This window comes from Epinephelus lanceolatus, chromosome 16 (genome assembly GCF_041903045.1).
Source record: "Epinephelus lanceolatus isolate andai-2023 chromosome 16, ASM4190304v1, whole genome shotgun sequence".
NCBI classification, from domain to species: Eukaryota; Metazoa; Chordata; class Actinopteri; order Perciformes; family Serranidae; genus Epinephelus; species Epinephelus lanceolatus.
In genome coordinates this window covers 24,494,117-24,517,117 of record NC_135749.1, presented here as the reverse complement: position 1 = coordinate 24,517,117, position 23,001 = coordinate 24,494,117, and the positions used below count along the sequence as shown (strand labels likewise).

Genomic DNA, 23,001 nt, shown 5'->3' with positions numbered 1-23,001 from the left:
ACAGGAAGCTCATCTGTACAAGTTCGAAGGAGTGAAAAACCCCTTTGTGGCAGAATTTACGTTTTAGACCACAAAATGAAATACATAAACAGAGCATGTTGGGAGAGGGTAATATGAATAACAAATACCTGACAAAATTTATTTTACAGAACCTGAGATGGAACATGGAGGGGAAAAGATATGAGATGCCCCAGAACTTTATGAGAAAGTAAATGAACACAATTAATATATAACTAAGTAAATAAAAAGGTAAATGGAAGCAACCAACAATGGAGCGCACATCCACAGAGGTTCATAGAATTAATATTGAGACTGGCCTCAAATATAAAAACCCATCTCTAGCAATCTGCCCCTGTAATTTATTTGCATCCTCTGTATTTGTTTATGCGTCCTTTCTGTGTAAGGCTGTATGCTTCTTATTTTTCTGCATCCGTGTCCTGTGAAGGACTTTGTAACCTTGTTTTAGTTAGTGAGCTTTAGACATGCTGGTAGGTGGATTTAATTACCTTCGGACAGAGCCAGGCTAGCTGTTTCCCCCTGTTTCCGATGTTTGTGCTAAGCTAAGTAACCAGCTGCCGTTAACTTCATATTTCCCATACAGAAGAGAGAGTGAAGTCAATCCTCTGATCTAACTCTCAGGAGGAAAGTGAACAAGCATATATCCCAAAAAAGTTCAATCATTCTTTTAAGCATTTCAATAACTTCTTCAAGGTTGTTTTATTATGCTTTGGCTGCCAAATGCGATAAGTCAGTAAGTGCCATAAAGTTTATGCAATCATTGCTAAAAGCTTTGATTTGTACACTTCTTGGGCCTAACAACTCACCTGATGTACAAAATGCAGCAAACACCACTCAACTGGTATTCAGGGTGGGTAAATACTCAAAAAAGTGACCTATGTTTGGTGATACATGACAGAGGGTAACAGGAGGTCAAACAGCAGCAGCAGCAGCAGCAGCAGTGAGGTTCCCAGTTCAACACTGAAGCTCAGTATGTTGAGAAATGTTTGAGTTAGTTATGGTTGACTTGAAGAGATAAAGAGACAGAAATCACTAAGGGGACAAAGCTGGAAGCAGTGTATCGACAACCACGGAGCGTAGCAAGCAACATTCCCCAATCTGTTTCCTAAAGTTTTCCCTGCAGGATCTGAGAGATAGAGAGAGGTGGAATGCACCCACGGTGTGTGAAAGCATCGTAATGAGACATATATAATGAAACCAAAAGACAAGAAGAAGAGGAGGTGAAGATAAAGGACTTTTGGTAGGACTGCCACTGGTTGCATCACACTTTAAATACTGTTTGATGTGTGTGTGTGTGTGAGAGTTTGTACAGTAAGTGTATGCATGTTGAGATATGTATCTGTGTGTGTGTGTTTGTGTGTGGTGTGTGTGTGTGTGTGTGTGTGTGTGTGTGTGTGACAGCTTGGACAACCGTGGAAAACTAGCTTAAACCCGGTGAAAAAGATGCTAAGAAGGATAGTAAGGACTGGTCCGGCCATCAAGGTCAAATAAAAAAAACAACGACAACAGCAACATCAACAACAACAATATCAACATTAACATCATCAACAACAACAACATCAACAACAACAAAATCAAACTGAAAAATGAAAAGGAAAAGAAAACAAAAAAAAAAAAAACAAAAAACAAAAACAAAACTCTGGTTCAGAGTGTCTCTTCATCTTTGGTATAAAAATGGCCATCCATGGGCTGCATTTGATCCACAACTAGGAAAGAACTACAGAAATTGTCAACAATTTCTTCTATTGCTTTTGCACTGATTGGTTTAAACCGTTAAGCTCCTACTGAATCTACTGTTTTTATTTCACTGCCAGAATTTTTTCCATAATTTTTTTTGTTCATTTTATCATTTTTTTTCTTTCTTCTTTTTTTTTTCTTTTCGCAGTGTGACAAGCAAAGCGGGCTAAAAACATCTTAAAGCTCATAAAAAAGGTAAAATGTGGCAGATAAAAAGCACTAATGTCATTGACAGCAACTTTGCCATGTAAAATAATAATTATGATAATAAAAAACAAGTTCAGCATTTGCAACAGACTGCATCCACAATGCAGCATGTTTTCTTAATGTTTTCTTTTTTTTTTTCCTCATTGTGAAAAATCTCTTCAAAGCTTCTTCTCCCCACCCACAAGTCTTTTACCCCAACAGACATTTTGTTTTCTTCTGACACTTAGTTACCTCTGACATAATAATTATCAAAGTTTTCTTCTAATGAAGAAAAGAAAAAAAGCTCTTCTCTATTAAATCTGTACAGCTTATGTGATAGATTCTTTTTTCCTCTTTAGAACAACTCAGCCAGTGTCTTGTACCCTCCGTGTGGTCCAAGAGACTGATTTCGTTTGTTATTTTTTTTTCCTAACCTGACGTCAGACTTTAACTCTGTAAAAAGTTTCTGCCGCCCTTCAAATTAAGGCCATGAAGATTCAAGAAAGAAAAAACACTTTGTTTTTGAATATATCTAGAAAACTAAAATTTAACACTAGAACATAAAAAAGAGTGAAAAGAAATTGTAGCTTAATATCTGAGGAAGACAATCTCTGTGTGTATCTCAAACTTGACTCCCCTTTTCTAATTACAAAATAAACTTCATCACCTACCTGCGCATTCAACCTTTTTTTTTGTCGTTTTCTATTTGTTTGTTTTTTTCTTTTTTTTTTTTTTTTTTTAATTGGTTGAGAATTTTCTTTGAGAAACTTTTCAAGCTTCAGCCCAGCCCTTCAGGCAGGTTCCCAGACTAAACAATTTCACTTCTTTGCACTGTGCCCAGCAATTTTCTCATCCCCTTCCTCAGCACTCTTTGCCTCCTTCTTGCATTGTTGTTTTTTTTCTTTTTCTTTTTTTCTCGTAGGCCAGGTAGGAAATGAAAAAAGTGTCTCTTTTTTGGTGCCTGGGCAATCTGGAAGCAATCTCTTTCTTTTCTCTTTTCCTCACATTCACAGTGCAGCCACCTTCTGTCTCAAGGCAACGCTGTCACAGGAACATTCGCTCAGGCCGTTGCTATCTGATGAAAGAGGAGAAAACAGAGAGAGAGAGAAAGAGAAAGAGGGGGGGTGCCATTGTAATCAAAGCACAATATTACAAACAGAAAAGCAATAGAGCTGACAGCTGACAGCCCGGTCACAAGACTGAGGCAAAATGAAGAATGTTAAACATTTCTGATGAGGTCAGGAAAACAAAAAGTGCTGCCAAAATGACGAGCAACTGACATCAGCAGCCAGGAATGATTTGAGTCATTCATAATTCCACTGTTGAGTCTCATTTTATTTAGATTCACATTTCGTATTGTGCTCCTTCACTTGTCAAAGACAAATAACTTGCACAAATTTGACCGCTTAAATCCAAAACATCCTAAAATAAATCTAAATATTTTGTAGGCCAATATCCCTACAGTTCATCAAATAATTCACAGACAGGAAGCTCATCTGTACAAGTTCGAAGGAGTGAAAAACCCCTTTGTGGCAAAATTTACGTTTTAGACCACAAAATGAAATACATAAACAGAGCATGTTGGGAGAGGGTAATATGAATAACAAATACCTGACAAAATTTATTTTACAGAACCTGAGATGGAACATGGAGGGGAAAAGATATGAGATGCCCCAGAACTTTATGAGAAAGTTTTCTGGGTTGAAATAAATAAGTAAATGAACACAATTAATATATAAATAAGTAAATAAAAAGGTAAATGGAAGCAACCAACAATGGAGCGCACATCCACAGAGGTTCATAGAATTAATATTGAGACTGGCCTCAAATATAAAGACATTAACTTGCTTTAGCTTGGCAGTAGGCGCGCTTTCAATGAACTAGCGTACTCCATGGTCTCTCCGCCTCATGCCCTGCCACTGGGAGACCACTTTGCTTGGAGGAGAATGAATGGCAGCTCGGTTAGTGGCTGTAGCAACATGAATCAGCCCTGGGGTCAGTGCAGGTCGGTTGCACATATAAAGTTTGCTGATCCCCGAAGGCCCCGACTGCCTATCGGATCAGCAAACTTTCTGTTGCTGCTGTTACACAGGTTAGAGCCCTGCTGTTACCCTGGCGCTGGGGTTTACGCTGACTGAATTCAAGTTGCTACAGCCACTGAGTACTCTTAGTAGTCTTCTAGCAGGGGTTTGTAGTCTGCTAAACAATAAGTTAAATAAAATCTGTGCCCTACATTGCTATTTTCCAAGCTACTGTAGCTATCATATTTCGCGGGACTGTCATGACTGTGGTTTCCATGGGAAAGCAGCCATCAAGGTTTTTGTTACATGGAAGTGGGCGTGGTTTCATCTGACGCAGGTTGGACAAACAGTAGTGCAGCCAGGTCAGATTACGCTTTGGGATGATAGTGTCCCTTTGCTCTTTATATTGTGTGAAAACTGTGCTTACTGCCAAACACTGATTTACTGTCTTTATATGTGGGGCCAATGTCAGAATAAAATCCTATGAACCTCGCCCACAGGTTTGTGCAGTCCACTGTTATGGCTGTTTCCATGGTGTGGAAATGACCCAAACTGACCTGAAAAATTATTGCGAGATCTCGCAAAAGCTCATCTTTTTTTATTTTTCAACCTTTGATTGTTTTTTCCCTCCACGTCCTTCCCAGGCTTTAATATGACCTTAAAGCTGACCTGCTCATTGATTTGTAACATGACCTAATACACACAGAGATATTAAAGGTAAAATCTCTGATGACAAATTTATATTTCATCACAAACTTTCATATTGCCCACAACCCATGCTTACACAAGAGTTTAAAAAATACGTGACAATAAAAATAATGTGAAAAATAACAAAAAAAACAAGCTTAATAATAAAAAGTATCCTGAAGAGAGAGAAAGCCATGTTTAAATGATTGACAGCAACTGTCCTGCTTCACCGTTTGACCTACTTGGACTGGTATGAGTAAGCAGGAACGTGGTCGGCAGCACTCTCCACCTGGATCTGTTGCTGCTGGCCAGCCACCTCCTGTGACGAGGGAGCCACTGTCTGGGGGGAGGCGTCCGTCACCACTCCCTGGGGACACAGAGGGGAGGAAATGTGTCAGCTCTGAACTTTAACAAGCTTCTCTCTGCAACGCTTGGCACTTACTGCTGAAAAGTATGTGACTGAATCAAGTAAAACCTCGGCTTCTACTACTTCTGTCTGCTCTGTACATACAGTACGTGTCCTCTGTCCTACTGTCCTGGGAGAGGGGAGTGTCCTCTGTTGTTAAAGGAGCTTTTTCTTACCCGAATCAAGTGTCTAACTGTACAGATTCAGACAAACTTATAATTTGGGGCTTTGAAAATAATATACAATAATACATAACATAATAAATAAAACTGTTTTGACATGACATAAAAGAAAATCAATAAAGTTGTGATTATTAACTTCTCAGACTGACAGGTCCATCAAGCATAGACAAGCAACTCACACACAGAACTTCATTTCAAATATAAACCTTTCCAACCAAGGATGCCAACATACCATCTGTCAGAAATGCATATAAAATAATGGCGGGGGCGCCAAGAATTTTTACATTTATGGACAGTAAAGGTGCGGCCGTGATATTTAACTCAAGTGTGCTACAGAAAAATACAAAGAATATTTGTCATCTATACAAATATTAAAGATCCAATAGGATTTAGAGGAATACAGTATTGGCAGAGATGAAATATACAATATTCATGATTATGTTTGTATTAGTTTATAATTACCTGTAGCTAAGAACTGTGTATTTGTACCTTTGAGTCAGCTGTTTATAGCTATATATGGAGCCAGTCGTCTTCCACACAAGCCCCACAGGAAGTATGCCAGGCTTTAAAACCAATTTTTGTAGTGGGCAAACAGTGGATTAACAATTTCAGAGTCCCTTACGTGATGCCATTAGGCCCAGACTTTTTCCCATAGACTTACATTGTGAAAGAGACGTCTGTTTATCAGTGGATACATTTTTCTGGGCGTCACAAGCCACGCAAAATTCATTTCACCATCAGAATTTGATCCATTTGGTCTGATAGCATTTTGAAAGTCTAAAAGAGCTGCACAGTTGAATCATTTTATGCCCATTCAAGTTAGCCGAGGGCTAAACTGGACGTAGCCATCTTGGCCACGGAAGTTACTAGTGCACCTGCTCTATGGGACCAGTGATGCGGAAGCAGTGCTGGTCATCCAGATAATTTCATACACAGCAATCTAACGTTTTTGGCTTCATGCCCCACTGAGCACCTTTCACATGGTAGGGGTCCCGCCTCCAATGCTGTATCCAGTTATCTTAATACATCCATGCTTCCACAGAGTCTGCCATGTTGTTTCTACATTAGCCCAGAACGGACAAATCAAACACACCTCTGCAGCTTCTACATGCCTGGCACATTGGAGACGTTTAAATTGGTTGCAATTTGCAACCTCACCACTAGGTGCCACTAAATCCTACACACTAGACCTTTAAACTGCTTAAGCAGAAAGCTTATTATGTTGAATACTGAATATGAATATTGGGATTTAGGGATTAGTGTTTTAGAGTCAATAAAAAGATCTTTAGTACAAAATGTGCTTAAGTGCTTGCAGACTTTTACATTTACATTTGAGGTAAAGAAAAGTCTTTAAAGATGACCATGTGCACTGAATTCATCACAACAGCCTCTTAGCCTTTTTATGTGTCTAGCAATACAGATCGCCCCCATCATTGAGTCATCTCCATCACCTTTAACAAGCTCTCAAGGATACTGCGTCCTGTCCATACATCAGCCCTCCAGACACTGGCTGATGCAGTGATATACACCCCGCTGCTGACGCTGGCATTGAGAGGACGATGGTGGGGATGAAATAGGTAAGAGGCGCCATGGGCTACAATACAACTACATTTCTCTCCTCTGTCCCACTCCTTCACGAGGAACTTTCAGAGGAGGGGGAGCTTTGAAGGGGGGGTATAAAAGAGGGGGAGGGGCGACTAATGGGTCTGTCAGGGGAAACTGTCATTGTCCGTGGCTGGTGGGCTAACCAGAGCTCCGTGGCTGACGGATGTGTGTGTTCCAGCTACCTACCAGCCCGGACCGGCTGTGGAGAGAGAGAGAGAGAGAGAGAGAGAGAGACAGCACCGCCGGCACTGTGTCTCACTTCAGCTCCTGTCATCTGATACACGACTGATAGTCCATCTGAATACGACCGCACTGTCAGCCGCCAGACAGCCGCCCCGCTCTCCTCGCCGGGCCTGCCTGCCCGCCTGCTCCCCATGTTCATCATTTCTCAGGCTGGACTGCCCGAACCTGCCAGGAGCTCAGACAGCCGCCGAAAAAGTGACAAAGTCTGTGCTGCACTTCAAATGTCTTTCCCAAATACTATAAAACTTCTGACTCATCTTGCTTTGCTTGCAGTTTTCACCCTTGTTATTTGCTGCTGGTGCGAGGCCATTTGTTCAGAGAGAATACGAGCAATTTACAGCGTGCTTCAAATGTAATCTGTCTATTTAATGACTGTTTTGGTCTGCTGATGTGGTGAGCAGGTTTAGAAATGGCAAAGAGAGGGATGGTAGGTGAAAGTGAGCGGGCTGTCAGGAGTAATGATGCCCTTCGTCTGGAAAAAACATCAGCAGATATTTGATTATTTCTAGGGATGCACCAATTTATTGGTAGAACATCGGTATCGGCCGATTTTCACCTTGTTGACTGCCATCACAAATAAAATGACATTCACTAACGGCAGTGGCTGATGTTCTTTCGTTGTGTCACATCAATTTTGCGCAGGCTAAAAAGCAGGGCTCCAAACTAATGCCATCCCATCATCAATAGGAAATATGTTTGGGATGAACAGAAATCTTATCGTCAGGACACAAGGAAGCAGTACACTGACTATCGATGTGTCAGAGGAAACACCCTATTTCCTTGATTAGGCTACATTGTGAACAACAGATCCAGACGAGAGCGATTTAACGTTAACTGTTAGCAGCCGGTGGCTAACCAGGTTACATAGACTTACATTATGGTGCGTTCAAACTCTGTTCAGTAAGAAATTTGTATTTTGCGAAGGTAAATTATAACGTTGTCATGATGTGTTCAAGTGTTATATTGTAAAATGTAGTTTTTGGGGAGAAACTTGACGGGGAAATTTATTGATGTTTCCATAGCAATATAAAATAGATATTAAAATGGAAATGATCACAAGGCTTAATTACATATAGTAATTAAGCCTTTATAGCAGTAATTATTTATGTGCAAGGTTAGATGTTTCATAAATGTGTATGATTTCATTTTTGCTTGTTCAAAGATAGTGTGATGAAGGACTTCAAAACAGTTAACAGTAATTTTCCTATAATAAAGATTTCTTCATTTCCCTGGCCCCCAAAAAATGGGAATTAATAATACTAAAAACAAAATAAACAACAACAAATCATGGGTATCGGCCCAGAATTTCACAATCAGTGCATCCCTAATTATTACTAAAAACCGTGTGCATGCGTGCGAGTCTTACTTCGACAGGGACGGCTGTTGGAGGCACAGGAGTGTACTGGGGAATGTAGGTCCCTTGCATAGGCGCCGCGGCAGCTGCAGCAGTCATGTACTGAAACACAAACGAAAGACAAAAGCATATCAAAACTCCTGCTAAACACATGACAATACACAGATGTTACATGCACCACACATTTGTGACATAACAAATCCCAGTCAAAAATGGGACAAAACACTGATATCACAATTCCCTGACAGGCTCATTCATTGCAATTATCACCCAAATCCAATGGGAATGTGAGCGTGCTGTGCCCTCAGCATCCTTTGGAGGGCGCTAAAAGAATATGTGTGCACTCTCAACAGAGCAGAGCAGAAGAGTGTGTGAGGTAGACAGACGAGAAGGAGGAGGAAGAGATGTCCAGTTGTTCAACCAAGACTTCACAGGCGAGCAAATGCACCGGGCCACAGCTGAGGAGAAGATAAAAAATAAAAAAGATAAAGAAAAAAAAAGTAAAGTTGGAAGAAATGAAGGAAGAGTGAGAGAGAGAGAGAGAGAGAGAGGGGGGGTGGGGTGGGGGAGAAAACAGGAGGTCTGTTGCCTGTGGCCTATATTCCTTTAGACATGCCTGCCCTGGCTTTTAACCGAGTGCTAGCTCACTCCTTGATGGCCATTTTACAGACGTGACACAAGTTCAGTTACATGACAGCCACAGGGCTTTTACATGCAATATGAATGAAGACACGGCACTTTGTGTAAGGCTTTTTTTGCAATGCATGTTGTGTGTGTGTGTGTGTGTGTGTGTGGTGGTGCTGGTGGTGATGAACACACGTCAGTGTCAGCCAGATTTGCCAGTGTGTGTGCTTCTTTTTAATTAGCACATGCCTGTGCATAAAAGATGACTTATCACTGTTTGTGTGTCCAACTGTGCATGTGGGTGTATGAGTTTGTTGTGTGCAGCTGTGTGTTGGGAACATACATGCATGTGTGTGTGTGTGTGTGTGTGTGTGTGTGTGTGTGTGTGACAGAGAGAGACAGACAAAGACAAAGAGGCTTGGAACGATAATGCTGCAGTACAGCGCCAACGGATGTGATCCCAGATAAAAGCCACCAGGCTGTCTCTCCGCCTCTCCTCGTCTTCCTGCTGCTTTTCCGGACCAAGAGAAAGAAAAAAAAGGGAAGTACAATCCCTTTCTTTCTGTCTTATTTTTTTCCTTCGCCTCTCAGTCCCCCTGCCAGTGCTAAAAAGCGTGGCGGCAGTATGCAGTAGGAGGCAGTAATGGAGGGGCTGTGCCGGGCTGCGGAGCCTTTCTTGGCCGCAGGCCCGGCGGTGCTGGTGAAGTGTCATTACCGGCAGCGTTGCTAATGGATCGGGTACGGCTCCACCGCTCACCGCTAATGAGAGCAGCTAAAGGCCATGGACATGGGTGATTAACTCCCCCACCGTCACTACACATGGCCAGGAGGATGCCCTGGGATGGATGTTAGTGTGCGTTCGTATGTGAGCGCGACTGTGTGGGCATGTGCGTGTGAATTTAAGGTTATCACACCTTCAGGGCTGTCACACTCAGGACCGGGCGAGGCGGCACATCCAGACTTCCTGACACATTACCACATTACCTCTCTGTGTCATCCCTTCTTCCCTCTCACCTTCCTGTCACTCGCTCTCTCCCCCCTCTCGCTCTCTCCCTCTCTCCCAACCTGCTATTGTCTAAAAGGCCCTATCAGGTTGTTGAAGTGACCTTCTCCCCGGTGAATCGAAACCATGCATACCAATTTTCTTCAGGACTTTTGCTCCTCGCTTCTCCTTCCCATTAACTTATTCAGTCAACTCACCTGTGAGGGCTGCTTGAAAGCAAATGAAGGGAAGCAGGAGATAATTAGCAATATCAAAATCTCCCTGTCAAAGGGAGGATGTCCATTTGAAATGTTATATTTCTCTGCAGGACGGCAAAAGGAATTTAAATGAGATTTAACAAGAAAATTTAATAAGATAAGATTTTTTCCTCCTACCATAACCATTAGTTAACCTATTTAATGTGGCAGATTGAGCGGGGCATATTTCTGCAGTCGTTGCTGTGGCAAGTCAGGGGGATGTCAAGCACGGCTACTGTGAATTGGGTTGCTATGGCGATAAAGATGATTTTTGTCCAATTTCAACTCTTTTAATACTTCCCTGTCCATAGTCAGGGGACAGGTTTGGGCAATATAAAACATCCCTAATTGGCAATAAATGGTGTTTCACTCTCACAGCCACACACACACAGGCACACATATCTATGCACACGCACACACACACACACACCTGCGACGGGAGCAGATGGCGTGTGCGTATGTTTGATGAACGGAAGGCCTGAATAGTTCCTTAACGAGGTTGGTGTGAGTAGACTCCTTAAGTCTCTTCTCCACCATCATTCTCCATGACATACAACTATAACTACAGTATAAAGTCAGACCGCAATGCAGCAATGCCGGGACGAAAAAAAATAGACGTGCCATATCATAGATGGTACCACTCTGGTACCACTGCATCCAATAAGACAGTGCAATTTATGTTTGATGGGTACAATGATGAAAGGGCAGTTTACTTTCTACTTTCAGTTTTCCACATCCACAAGAATTTCTCCAGAAATTGTCCTTCTGGCACTGGTGGAATGTAGCACAGCACGTTAGCATGTGTAAACGCTCACATAAATCATCCACCTCTGTGTCTGTCACTCAGCCTCCACATCTATCTACTCCCTCTGTGTTGACATGCTGTTCTGTCGCATCGTCTGCAAGGTGGAGGATAACAGTTGGTCAAGGCAAGAGCATCCAGCCACTCAGTGTAGGTTATTAATGGCAGAGCTGCGTGGGGATGGGCTCTGATGACTATTGATCTTAGCTGTGGGGCTCCAACACAATGGGAACTATTGGAGCTGCACATCGGCGGCTGTGAATCACAGTGCTGTACCACTTCACAGTGAAAAGCCCTCCATCTTGGCCCCCAGACTTTGCTAACACCCGCCTGCAGGGATAATTTTATATGGGCAAAATCAGTGTCGTCCTTTTAATCACTTCCTTAAACACATGATTATCAGCAGGCTTTTACACTATATAATTCTAAGGTTCTAGGTGGAGTTTTTGACCCCTAGTGGCACTATAGAGCAAAGAGTGGGTCCCTATTTTGCTTGTCTCACGCACATGTGGGTGACATTACACAGTCCTGATGATAGTTTTAAATTATTCCACTGATCTCCAGGTTCATAATTCATTGGCATTTTATACAACACAGAGATGCTCAACAAAGTGCAAGCTGTGGTGCCTTTATACTACACAAGAACTACAATTACCACCTTGTGGTTGTGTGCTTTTGCCAACCAGGCGAGCTGCAGTTACAGTTCACATCCATGTCCATCCAGACTTAAATAATTTATGTAGTAAAGACTTTGAAGGAATTTAATAAAAAGGTAAAACCTGGATGCTTCACACACAGAAGGTCTAACCGATTCACCAATTCCGTATCTGACCAAATGCCTCCCCTTCTGTTCCTCAGTTATGGCGTTGAGTATTGGCCTGAAAAGTGTTTTTGCAGAATGTTATGATGTCACAGTGAAGCTGACCTTTGCCCTTTTGGATATGAATCACTTCATCATTATATCCTATTAGACATTTGTGTGTATTTTTGTCATAATCTGTGCATGAATTCTTGAATTACATCCCAAAACATGTTTTGTGAGGTCACAGTGACCTTGACCTTTGATGAAGTTCAGTCTTGAGTTCAACTAGACATTAAAGCTATAGTTGGTAATCCTGTTCAGAAACACTTCTTGTTATACTGGGTGAAATGGTCCTTCCATCCTGAGAGTAGTCAATACATAATGTGTTCAGAAAGAGGAATGAAAAAAATCTGACCTCAGTGGCAGCTGCAGGCCTGTAAAAACTCTGACCAATCCCTGCCATTCGGTGCGAATGGAAAGAACCAATCAGATGCCTTCATGTCTCATCCTGTCCGAGCCCCCCTCCGTCCCTCCCTCCCTCCTCCCTGCGTGCACTCATCATGTGTCACCGTTGCCGGAAATATTCAGCACATTCCTCAGCAGAAATACCGAGTTAGCAGGAGTTTGCTGAACAACGGCTCGCCCCGCTAAACAGGCTGAGAAAAGAAAGTCGGAGGCAGAAAAGGCTGCGACGAAAAAGGCTTTGGATAAAGTGAGAGGACAAACCAGACATCAACATCGGTGCAGCTTTTGAATGGTGGAGACAACTGAGGGAGCTGAAGGGCCTGAAAAGTGATGCAGAGGTTGTTGTCTTTCTGTTAGACAGGTAATTATTTGTTTGCTTTGGGGGGATTTGTTATTTTACTCGGCTCTCCTCTGCCCTGCTGACTCCTACTGCAGGATGCGTGTTCAAGTTTGTGTGGGGCCGTGGCTTTGGACAGAGCACTGATGGGAGGGGGAGGAGGGGGTGGAGCTTAGAGGAGGTGCCGCTTTCAAATCTTGCTAGCTCTCCAACATTACCAACTATGGCTTTAATACCAAATTTGAGGACATTTCCTCCAGCGTTCATGAGAATAGGATGGACAGTGACCTTGACCTGTGACCACCAAAATTCAGTCAGGTCATTCTTGAGTCTAAGTGGACATTTGTGCAAAATTTAAACTCTTGAAATGTTTCCTATGTTCCTATATAAATATGGCTGGATGAGCCCAAAACATAATGCCTCTGGCCATGGCTGTTGCTCCTATAGAGGCATAACCCCTCTATAATAAACCAAAGAAAACAAAACAAGTCTTACAGCCTGAGGAAAGAAGCTGCTCTACAGTCTGCTGGTACTGCAGAAAATACACTACTTCTGTGTTGCTTGCCAGACGGCAGCAAGGTGAGCAGGCTTGGGTGGGTGTTGTCTAAGGTATTGTCTTTCAGTATCCTTTAGGCTCTGTGCAGGCGCCTCACCTTACAGTTATCACCGATGCTCAGTAGATGGGTAACAGTCCTGTAATTTAATCACTGCTGTGGAGCCCTTCTCTCCACGCGCATCAAATGCTAATTTTTAGGATGCTTTCTATTGCTCCTCTATTAAAGTTTACAAGAACTTGGCAGAGAAGTTTTGCTTTCTTAAGTTTCCTTCATAAATAGAGACATTTCTTTAGCTTTTCTGACCAGGGTGGAGATGTGAGATGACCTTGAGAGGCTCTCTGTTGTCCTTTTTACACAGAGATCTCACTATAGGGCCGCTACAAAGTCCCTTCTTTATGCCTCCTTTGCATTTTTACACAGAACCAAATGACAGTGGCATCATTCTGTTCCAGTGATTATGCACTGCATCACGGGTTTACAGAATCAAAAGGGGCATGACAAGTAAAACAACAGTGATGGCCTCTAGTGTGACATGAAACATATGCGTCAGCAGCGCTTTCTGAACAACAGTGGCATCCATTATCATCCCTACCTGTCAATAACAATCAGTTATCATCCCTGTTGTAAGGTTGCTAATCTCATCCTCTGCTCAGAGGTTAAGGAGCTTCCAAATGTCATTGTTTCCCCAATTTGCGGACATTTACAGCCACTGTTCTTCTTCTTCTTTGAGTTAGCTGCTAACTGCTATGAGCTATTTTTTTTTTTTAAATCTCCCCGGTGGGTTGCCAACATAACACATCTGCAAAACGTCCCACCCCATGATTGGCCATGATCCTGTCTTGCATGCTGTCCTGTTCATACAGACACCATTTTGGTGCTGTTACTACCTCCCGTGGTGTCTTAAAGGCAAGACCGCTCTCCCCCCTTCCCGCAGTTGTACTTTATATATAAAACAGCGGGTTGGCATAATGGCGCCAAATTCCCACCTTGATCAGGCACTGTAAATGGGGCTTGTGATTCTGATTCCCAGAAACCTATAACTGTTCACTTGCTTCACCTCAGCTCCCTCGATATAGACAGGAGTGTGTGTCTTCTCCTCCATCTACAGGTTTTGTTTTATTTATTATTAATTTAAAAATATTAAATGTGAAGCTTTAAGTTAAAATACCAGAGGGATTTGCCTTTACAGACCCATATTATAGTGTAAACAATAAACTCTGTATCATAGAATTACGACTGTTTTCTGTAATCAAGATCCTGAGTGCCAGGCAAAGATTCAACTGCACTGCAGAGTCTGGTGCTCGCTGTAAGCTGATGCATTTAATGCACATACAAATTAAGAACATATTCAAATTCAGAAGTTCATATTTAGTGCACAATTTAGATTCAGAATACATCATTTAAATTCATAAAAAAAAAAAAGCACGAACGCCAAATTCCAAACATTAAAATTCATTCGAGTGGCTCAACTCTTGCACCATAGTTCTTGGCTACGAGCCCTTAAACACTCAAAATGAAGGGCAAAATTTAAGAAATGCCATGAAATGTTGCTCCCCTCTGAACAAATACTTTCAAGGTCCTGCAAGAACCTGACTGCTCAGTGATACTGGGAATCAGCCAGGTGTCAACATGTGTTACGCTTTGAATGTGAAGCTACAAGACACGAGAGTGCTTGCTCAGGCAACTTCCCCCGGGTGAGTAAAGGTTAAATATAGCCATGCACAGTTATGGAAATGCAGAATAACATACTGTACTTAGACATTCCCATAGAAAACCAAGGGAAACAGCCCAGATAATAGAGGGAAACGCTTCACACAAATCTGTCTTCCAGGGACAGAGAAGCTGTCAATCACCACTGTCACCATGCCAACAGAGACCTGGGTTCTACATGGCATGACAGGAATAGGATGGAGAACACAGAGAGAAGGTCACCTCTTGTCATGTCAAACACTGTGTCGCTCATGCACAACTGCAGACACTGACATGCGTGCAAGCACACACACAAATACCAAAATGATAGAGTAGAATGTGTACATCCACATGTGCGCAGCAACTAACAGGCATGAGCAAACACAAAGCATGACAGATAGAGTCCTGTTAAGTGGTGAGAGCCTGGAGATAGTAAATAAATCAGTAACAGAGCAATATGCACCAAACATGGTAAAATAAATCAGCAAGGAGCACGGATGGCATGTTTATGTGTGCCATCCATAAACAGTGAGCCTGAGGTTCTTTAGCATTCTGTAATCAAGTCGTTCAAGATAGACAGACACCAAAGTGACTAAAGAAGTCGTTTAAAAAACAGAACATTTTCTGGTAAAGCAGCTAAATTCCAAAGCAGTGACCATCAGAGGGCACTGATCCATGCTTCCTCATTAGGAGGCGAGGTTTTCCTCGCCACTCCTTTTTAACAGGCCAAACCCTCCGCGCCGATCCTCGTTACAAAATAACACGACGTTCTCGGAAAGCTACGGTCACCACACCAGTGTCACAGCTTGGGCGGACCGGGAACATTTGGTTCTTTTCTTGGAGAGAAGAAGAAAGCCACAGCCATACACAAAAACAGCCGCAGAGAGTCCTGGAACAGCCAAGAGTATTCTGAGGTGTGGCTTCTCCGTCAGCGGCCAGAGGCAGTCGCGATAAGTTGTTGACTTTGGAGACGCTGCTCGTTGCAGGTGCTCTTTGGTGGTGAACGTTAAATCACGTGACCAGCGGGGGCGATCAAAACAACCTCACCACATTCTCGTACACGTGAGGAATGTGCGGCATCAAGTCCAGTTTACTACACGGGTAGTTACAGACCCTGGTTCCTAACCCACTTTTAACAGGCTTTCTCAATCAGGCATTATGAAAGGCCCTTCACATCTGGCTTGAGAATAGGCTTTATAGGAAACATGTCTCAGTTCCCATAGATGATCAAGTGTGGCATGCCGTGTGTGCAGCTCAGCCATAGAGAAGTTATGCTACACAGCACATTGCCTCAGGAAAGCTAGGCAGGCAGAAAGGGGAGAGGCAGAGAGAGTAAACCAGAAATGAAAAAAAAAAAAAGGAGAGAGAGAGAGAGAGCCTTAACCCACTTTCTCCTCTAATACAACCCATCAAACATCAGAAGCCATCATCATAGATTAGCCTGTCTCTAATCCTGGCTGTTAGCACAGCTGGGGCAGATTAGGGAGGGGGCATTCCTGACAGAGCCAACATGGCGTCACAGTTGCTGACAGCTCACCTGGAAACACATGGGTAAGTGTACAATACAGCACTGTTTCAATCATACACACACACACACAAACTCACACACACACAGATCAAACGTAGTGGCGGAGCAAAGCTGCCTGCTTGCTTGCCCCCGGGCAGCGGGGTTAGGGCAGGAAGTCAGGCTTCAGAAACTGTGCGACACCTCTAAGTCGACTTGATCCTAAAACAGGGGGGAGTTCCTGGTTTTAGGGGGCGGCGACTGTAACCGTGTGTGCGTGTGTGTCTGTGTGGAATAAAGATGGAGTGATAGATTTGATGTGCGATTTAGAGAGCGAGGGAGACAGAAAGTGTGAGAAAAACAGAAATTAGAGGGTGAAAGTGAGGAAGGTGGAGAACAGAGAGGCCTGTCACACTGTTCGACTTCACAGGAAATCTGTTTAATGTGGAAGATCAGGGAGGAAACATGCTCTCTCAATATCTGGCGGTGAATGCATGCAGTGTAAAACAAATGGTACGGCAGCTCTGTGGCAGAGCACATGTGGCGACAGCCTAAGAAGGCTTGGCTTTCTTGAAAGGAAATGTAAAATCCATCTCTTACTCGATGTGTACTTTGTGTTCGAACCAAATGAACAATGTTCCCCAAAGATAAAAGGCCTCCACATGGTCCTCCTGACCCAAACCTGCTGTGTAATGGACACCTGCTGTTTTCTCTCTAAGTGTTTAACTTTCTGTCTCAAAGAGCAGATGCAGGCCGTCAGATGTTTTGCAATGCTGGACACAACGCACTTGAAGCGCACCTTTTTATAAAGGGATTTGTAAAGTTTGAGCATTCATTGCTCCTAAGGGAATGTAATTTAACCATGGGTTTACTGACCCCTAGAAAACTGAAACTCATGCTACTTCCTGCATTTATATGCCTTTATCAGTCTAGTAAGGCTGTGCCAAATAGTTCAAAGCTTCAAATCTTAAAATTTGAATTCTAAGGGCTTATTTATATATGCGAAGATGGATCAATTCATTTAAAATTTTGTCACTACCTACATACTTTCATGCATCCTTTATGTTGGCATAGATGGAGTGAAAAGTTTCATCGCATCCTATGGTCGTGTCTAACTTGAAATACACTACACTGCCCCCATGAGTTCTGGGGGGGTACTGCTCTGTTTCATCCGTATCTGTAAGCTTTTAGAAAATGTGCACAAATAAGGACAGAGGTTTCATCCATGTCTGTATACATACCTATGGGATTGCTCCAATTGCTCCCGAGCATTGTAAAGTTCAGAAGTAAAAAGGTATTTATTAAAAGATCAATGTAATAATTTCCAAAATTTAATACATGTTTTTATCTAATTTAATTTTCTGTGTCAGTATATATTCGTTGGATTTCAAAAACAACTTTTTCACTACACTCAAAAACTGTTTGCTCTCCCACTTGCCGCACATGAGGAGAGATACGCACTTGTATTAACAGGACAGTCTAGCAGCAATCTACCAGAACCAAAGTTGATTTAATAAAAATGACCAATTTGTCTAATCCAATCAATCACTTTATTCAAACTGAGGGTATTGGTCGAAGATTTGTTTATGTCTTCCTTTTAATGGTGATGATATCACTAATCATATTCATCATTTTCTGTATTATTAATTTATTAAACCAACATAATTTCACTGACAGTGACATGGCACAATATTAGATAACATTTTATTTGCATCGGTCCTTCACTGCCATGTCTTTGACTATTTGTACTGCAGCCTTTTCCTGCCCTCACTGTGCGAGCACTGTAGGTGGACAGCTACAGTATGTAGCGAGTTCAACACACTACCAACAAAGGATGAAGACAGCAGTTGGCCTTTGAGTGTTTTACCAAAAGCAATTGTGAAACTGTGAAAAAGCACTGGACAACAAAAAGAAGCCATCAACAAGAGTTAGACCAAAGGCACTGGATTCATAAAGACATCAAATCAGTAGCATGCCAGCACTGGCTTGTACCAGCTATGCTGAAGTTCTAACGGGAACTGCCCATTGTTTCGACAGCCCATTGGTTCCGAAGTCCGTTCCGAAATCATCATGACGCCCTGTGGTTAAGGTCTGGTTAGGTTTAGGCACAAAAACCACTTGGCTCGGGTCAGGAAAAGATCATGGTGTGGGTTAAAATGAAAAATAAAGTGACAAACACATAAGCCGTGAGCCTGCTCCGCCTCAAACCTTTCCCAGCTGACCCAGAGCCGGTCGCGGTGCACAGTCGGACTAATGGGATGTTGAACCAATGGGCTGTCGGACCAATGACATGGACCCGTTCAAACGTAGCCAAGTGTGAATGCAATTCCTAATTTCAGTTAGAGTTTACGCGCTACTAACACTTAAAGGATTGCATCAGCTCAAACAGTTCCAACTTAGGCATAAATTACAACTTACATCTTACACCTTGCCCTCAGTAGGTGTAAAGTCCTCCATAAAATAGAGGTTGTCATGGTGCATAGTTTTGAAAGGTGGGATAACTTGGCAGGGTGAGGAGGAGCAAATTATACCAGCTGTTTTGCCCTGGCAATGTGTTCTCTGTGATAGATCCAACCCACAGGCAAACTCATGCCATTTATACTTAAAATAGAAATGCTTCAAACTGAACGAGGATGCCTTTAGACATGCAAAATGATGTGCAGACCAGGGGCGATTGCTCTGAGACAACAAGGGAGGCTGAACTTCCCCTAAAATTTCATAGAAGAAATGGTCAAACATGCACTATTGAGTTTACATTAAAATAAGAATTTACACTGCATTAAACGTGCACTAGGATGCATTTCACTGTAAATACAGTAAAGCACATATCAGTCAGCCAAACAGTAAATTTGAAGGCTGTGCTAGCAACAAATCAGCTTCAGAAAGCTAAGCTAGTGTAATGGCTACCCTTGTTAGCATTAAACTGATAACAGTAAACTGCACTGACAAATCAATAATAATCAATAAGCGTCAGTCCAAGTACTCGATGCTCTGATGGCACAGTAAGTTTGTCGACTTGGAGGTTCCCTCGTGTGGATTGTGGCAGCTAGACAGGTTTGGTGTTTGGGCGTGTGTGTTTTGGTATGTGCATGCCTCTCTGTAGCACAGTGAGGAGTACTCACACTTCCTGTAGTGCCCAGGGACAGATGGTTCATCTGCTGGGTGAGAGGGCCCATCATGCTGGCAGGCTGCATGGACATAGTGTGGTCCATGGCTGGCGTGATCACTGCACCCTGGCGGAACGAGAGCGGAGACATGATGAAGACTGTGCATATTGTTTTACTGCTTATTCTGATTCTTATTTGCTTCCACAAAGTGCTTGATAGTCCCACAGAGTCAAACCAAAACCAGACACCACCAGCAATAAAAAATGAAAAAGCGAACTGATTTCTGTGGTCAGGGTGTCACAGGGTGTCTAATAAAGAGGACAGGGTGTGGTGGGTTGTGTAGGTAAGGGTTAAAGGAAGGAAGAGAGAGAAGAAGAGAAAGTCAACAAGAGGACAGGAAGGAGAGGAGTCAGAGAAGAGGTGGAATGTCAGAAACATGAAAGCAATATAAACAGAGGAAGAGAGAAGGGTGGGGCGCAGGCAGGGGTGACACGAGGACAAAGCAGCCAGAGAAGAAGAAGCGAAGAGGGACAGTGTCGATATACAGCAACAGAACACAGGGACATTTTCAAAGATCAATACACACTATTGTCTTTGGTCCATCAAAATAGTCAATATCTGCTGCTGATGTATCAACAATATGGGTTTGTGCGGTTCATTGATTTCTGAGAGAGGATGCTTTCTCTCTGTCTCTCGCTCACTTGCTCACTCACTCCGGAGCCTCCCCTCTTGGTATAATGCGTGGCATGTTTTCCCTAACGGGCGGATGAGAACGCTAGAAGCTTCTTTTTCACGGTGCAGTGGAACATGAGGGAAAGTGATGAAACCATTGTTGCTCTTTCATCCCTTGTCATGATAGCTCCATTTCCCCAGCACTGAAGCCTCGGGAGGAACGCGTTCAAAACCAAGCCCTTTTCCTCTGCTCGGCTCGCCTCTCTTCTCGCTTTGTGTGTGTCTGTGTGTGTTTGTAGGTAAGCTTGCAACACACTGTGTGTAAAAGCATTAGTGCACAAGTGTCAAAGAGACTGACAGTGTCTATGTGTGTGAGTGTATGGGCGTGCAACTCCGATAGTGCGTGCGAGTGTGTGCGTGCATGTGCGCACCCCACTGGTGACTCTGTGTGGGCCTATTGGAGAACAAACTGTGCAGACACAGCCTGTCAGAATCGCTCTGCTTGTCTACTCCCTGCATTCACAACACAGTCAGCTAACTCTCCCTCTCTCTATCCTCCATCCTCCCCCTCCTCCCTCCCTCTCCCACTCGATATGCAAGCTTCATGTGATCCTACCCGGAGTTTCACCTCAGCACAAAAAAAAATAAAGAAACTGGGTGGAATGCTGAGATCAGTGATGGAGGAAGTATCACAACTACACCAGCTCTTTGTAAGTCTCATTATAACATAGTAAGTGTTTAATAAGTGGAGATTTACACATCACTAAATGAAAACAGGATGCACCACACAAATGCAAAGGGTGTAATTTCCACTGGGGATAGGTGGAGGTATTTTATCACCCTGGTGTTTGCCTCTCAGGCTGGATACAACTACTTTATATCACCAGTGAACTAGGCAACTGTATGAAACCTAAAAAAAAACCCTCGAGAACTCCTTTTTTGGTTACTATTTTAATAATAATAATAATGATTCTAATAATAATAATAATAATAATGATGATAAAAATAATCTATGAAAACATAAAGATTAGCTGTCACCAACTATAATATAATATAATATAATATAATATAATATAATATAATATAATATAATATAAATACAGTAAATTGTCAACACTTGTGTGTGCTTGCTAAAATAAGAACAATATCTGGGAGAAATTTGTTACATCTGATTAGTTACATGACGGCACAGTGTTGCAGCGGTTAGCATTGTCTCCTCACAGCAAGAGGGTCTCTGGTTCGAACCCAGGGCCACCTCGGGGTGGGGGAGCCCTTCTGTGCAGAGTTTGCATGTTATCCTAATGTCTGCGTGGGTTTTCTCCGGGCACTCCGGCTTCCTCCCACAGTCCAAAGACATGCAGGTTAATTGGTGACTCTAAATTGCCCATAGGTGTGAATGTGAGTGTGAATGGTTGTCTGTCTCTATGTGTCAGCCCTGTGATAGTCTGGTGACCTGTCCAGGGTGTACCCTGCCTCTCGCCCAATGTCAGCTGGGATAGGCCAGCCCTCTGTGACCCCTAAGAGGTTAAGCGGTTATGGAAAATGAATTAATGAATGAATAATTACTTACACGTAACTGAATTACAAAACAAATGTTATTGTGATTAGTCACAGTTATTGGAAAAAAAAAGTAATTTAATTACAGTTTCTAATGAATGAAAAAGGGGTTACATCTGTATATTCTTTTAGTTAAAAAGTTTATATGTACGGAATAGAGTACATGAAGGATTTTGCCCAGTTTAAAACATTTGTTAGAAAAGAAATCAAAAAGAATTCAAACGTAATATTTGACATTACTTTTATGTAGTAATTAAATTAGTTACATTACTTATTACATTCATAACAAGATAACTAGCAATCTGTAACCTGTTACATTTAAAAAGTGACCTATCTAACAATGGATATGAAACATGGTTGATTTAACTGACCAGACATTTGATGAAAAATTCTGTTTAATGATAGAGCTGTTTATACATAGATTTAACTCAATAGACCTTAAATCACAAAACGTTATTGTAATAATATCAACAAAATAGTGTCATTTAAATTAGCAAAGTAAGATGTCACTCTCATTCTAAACTCGAGTATCCTGTATGCATATTATGCAAACAAACAAACATTTCAGCTCATGATGTTACTCTGTTTATGTAGTTGGTGTCTTGCCATTGTACTGGACACACTGTTGATCTTCACTAGCAGCTGATTTAGACCTCACTAAAATCTTTACTACTTTACCGAAATACATTTCTTATGTTTTAATGGTGCATCCTCATTTAGCAAATGACTACTTTGAAACTACCTATTTATTAATAACTTATAACACACATCTGCATTTATAACACTTATCTCTGTGAATTAGTTAATGTGTACCTTTAATGTAAATTTAATTTACACAATTAACATTTATTTTTTTTAAAGTTGTACTTGCATGAGTCTTTATATGCTGCCGTTACTGCCTTTTTACTGCTTGTATTTATTTGTTTTATTTTTATTCTATTTCAACTACTGAGAGAAGTGTTGTGAAATGTCATTGTACCGGAATATAATGATAATAAAGATCATGTATTAGTTAATAAAATCTTAGGAGAGACTTCAGATCAAAACTTTAGCTTTAAGAAGAGATGATGCAACCCAATGCAGATCCTTTACCTCAGCAAACCAACAATGTAAAACCGACTGCAAGAAGTATATAAACTGATCACATGACTAATCTGTTTTGTGTGTAGAATCTTAACCTGCAAAGGTGGCAGCTCAATATTTTCTT

General features: G+C 42.1%; 1 protein-coding gene across 9 annotated transcripts in view; it reads right to left on the bottom strand.

The window, feature by feature from the left end:
- Positions 1–2,654: 2,654 nt before the first annotated feature.
- The window catches only part of LOC117263777 (RNA-binding motif, single-stranded-interacting protein 3), a 385,852-nt gene continuing 365,505 nt past the window's right edge, over positions 2,655–23,001 (bottom strand). For 8 of the 9 annotated variants that reach the window (XM_078175662.1, XM_078175657.1, XM_078175660.1 and 5 more), the window contains 4 exons: positions 19,581–19,691; positions 8,452–8,541; positions 4,892–5,016; positions 2,655–3,016 (listed from right to left, as the gene is read on the bottom strand). In XM_078175662.1, coding sequence (XP_078031788.1) covers positions 3,013–3,016; positions 4,892–5,016; positions 8,452–8,541; positions 19,581–19,691 — 330 coding nt within the window. In that variant the 3' untranslated portion in view covers positions 2,655–3,012. The remainder of the gene's footprint in view (positions 3,017–4,891; positions 5,017–8,451; positions 8,542–19,580; positions 19,692–23,001) is intronic. The other variant, XM_078175663.1, reaches the window with a different exon arrangement.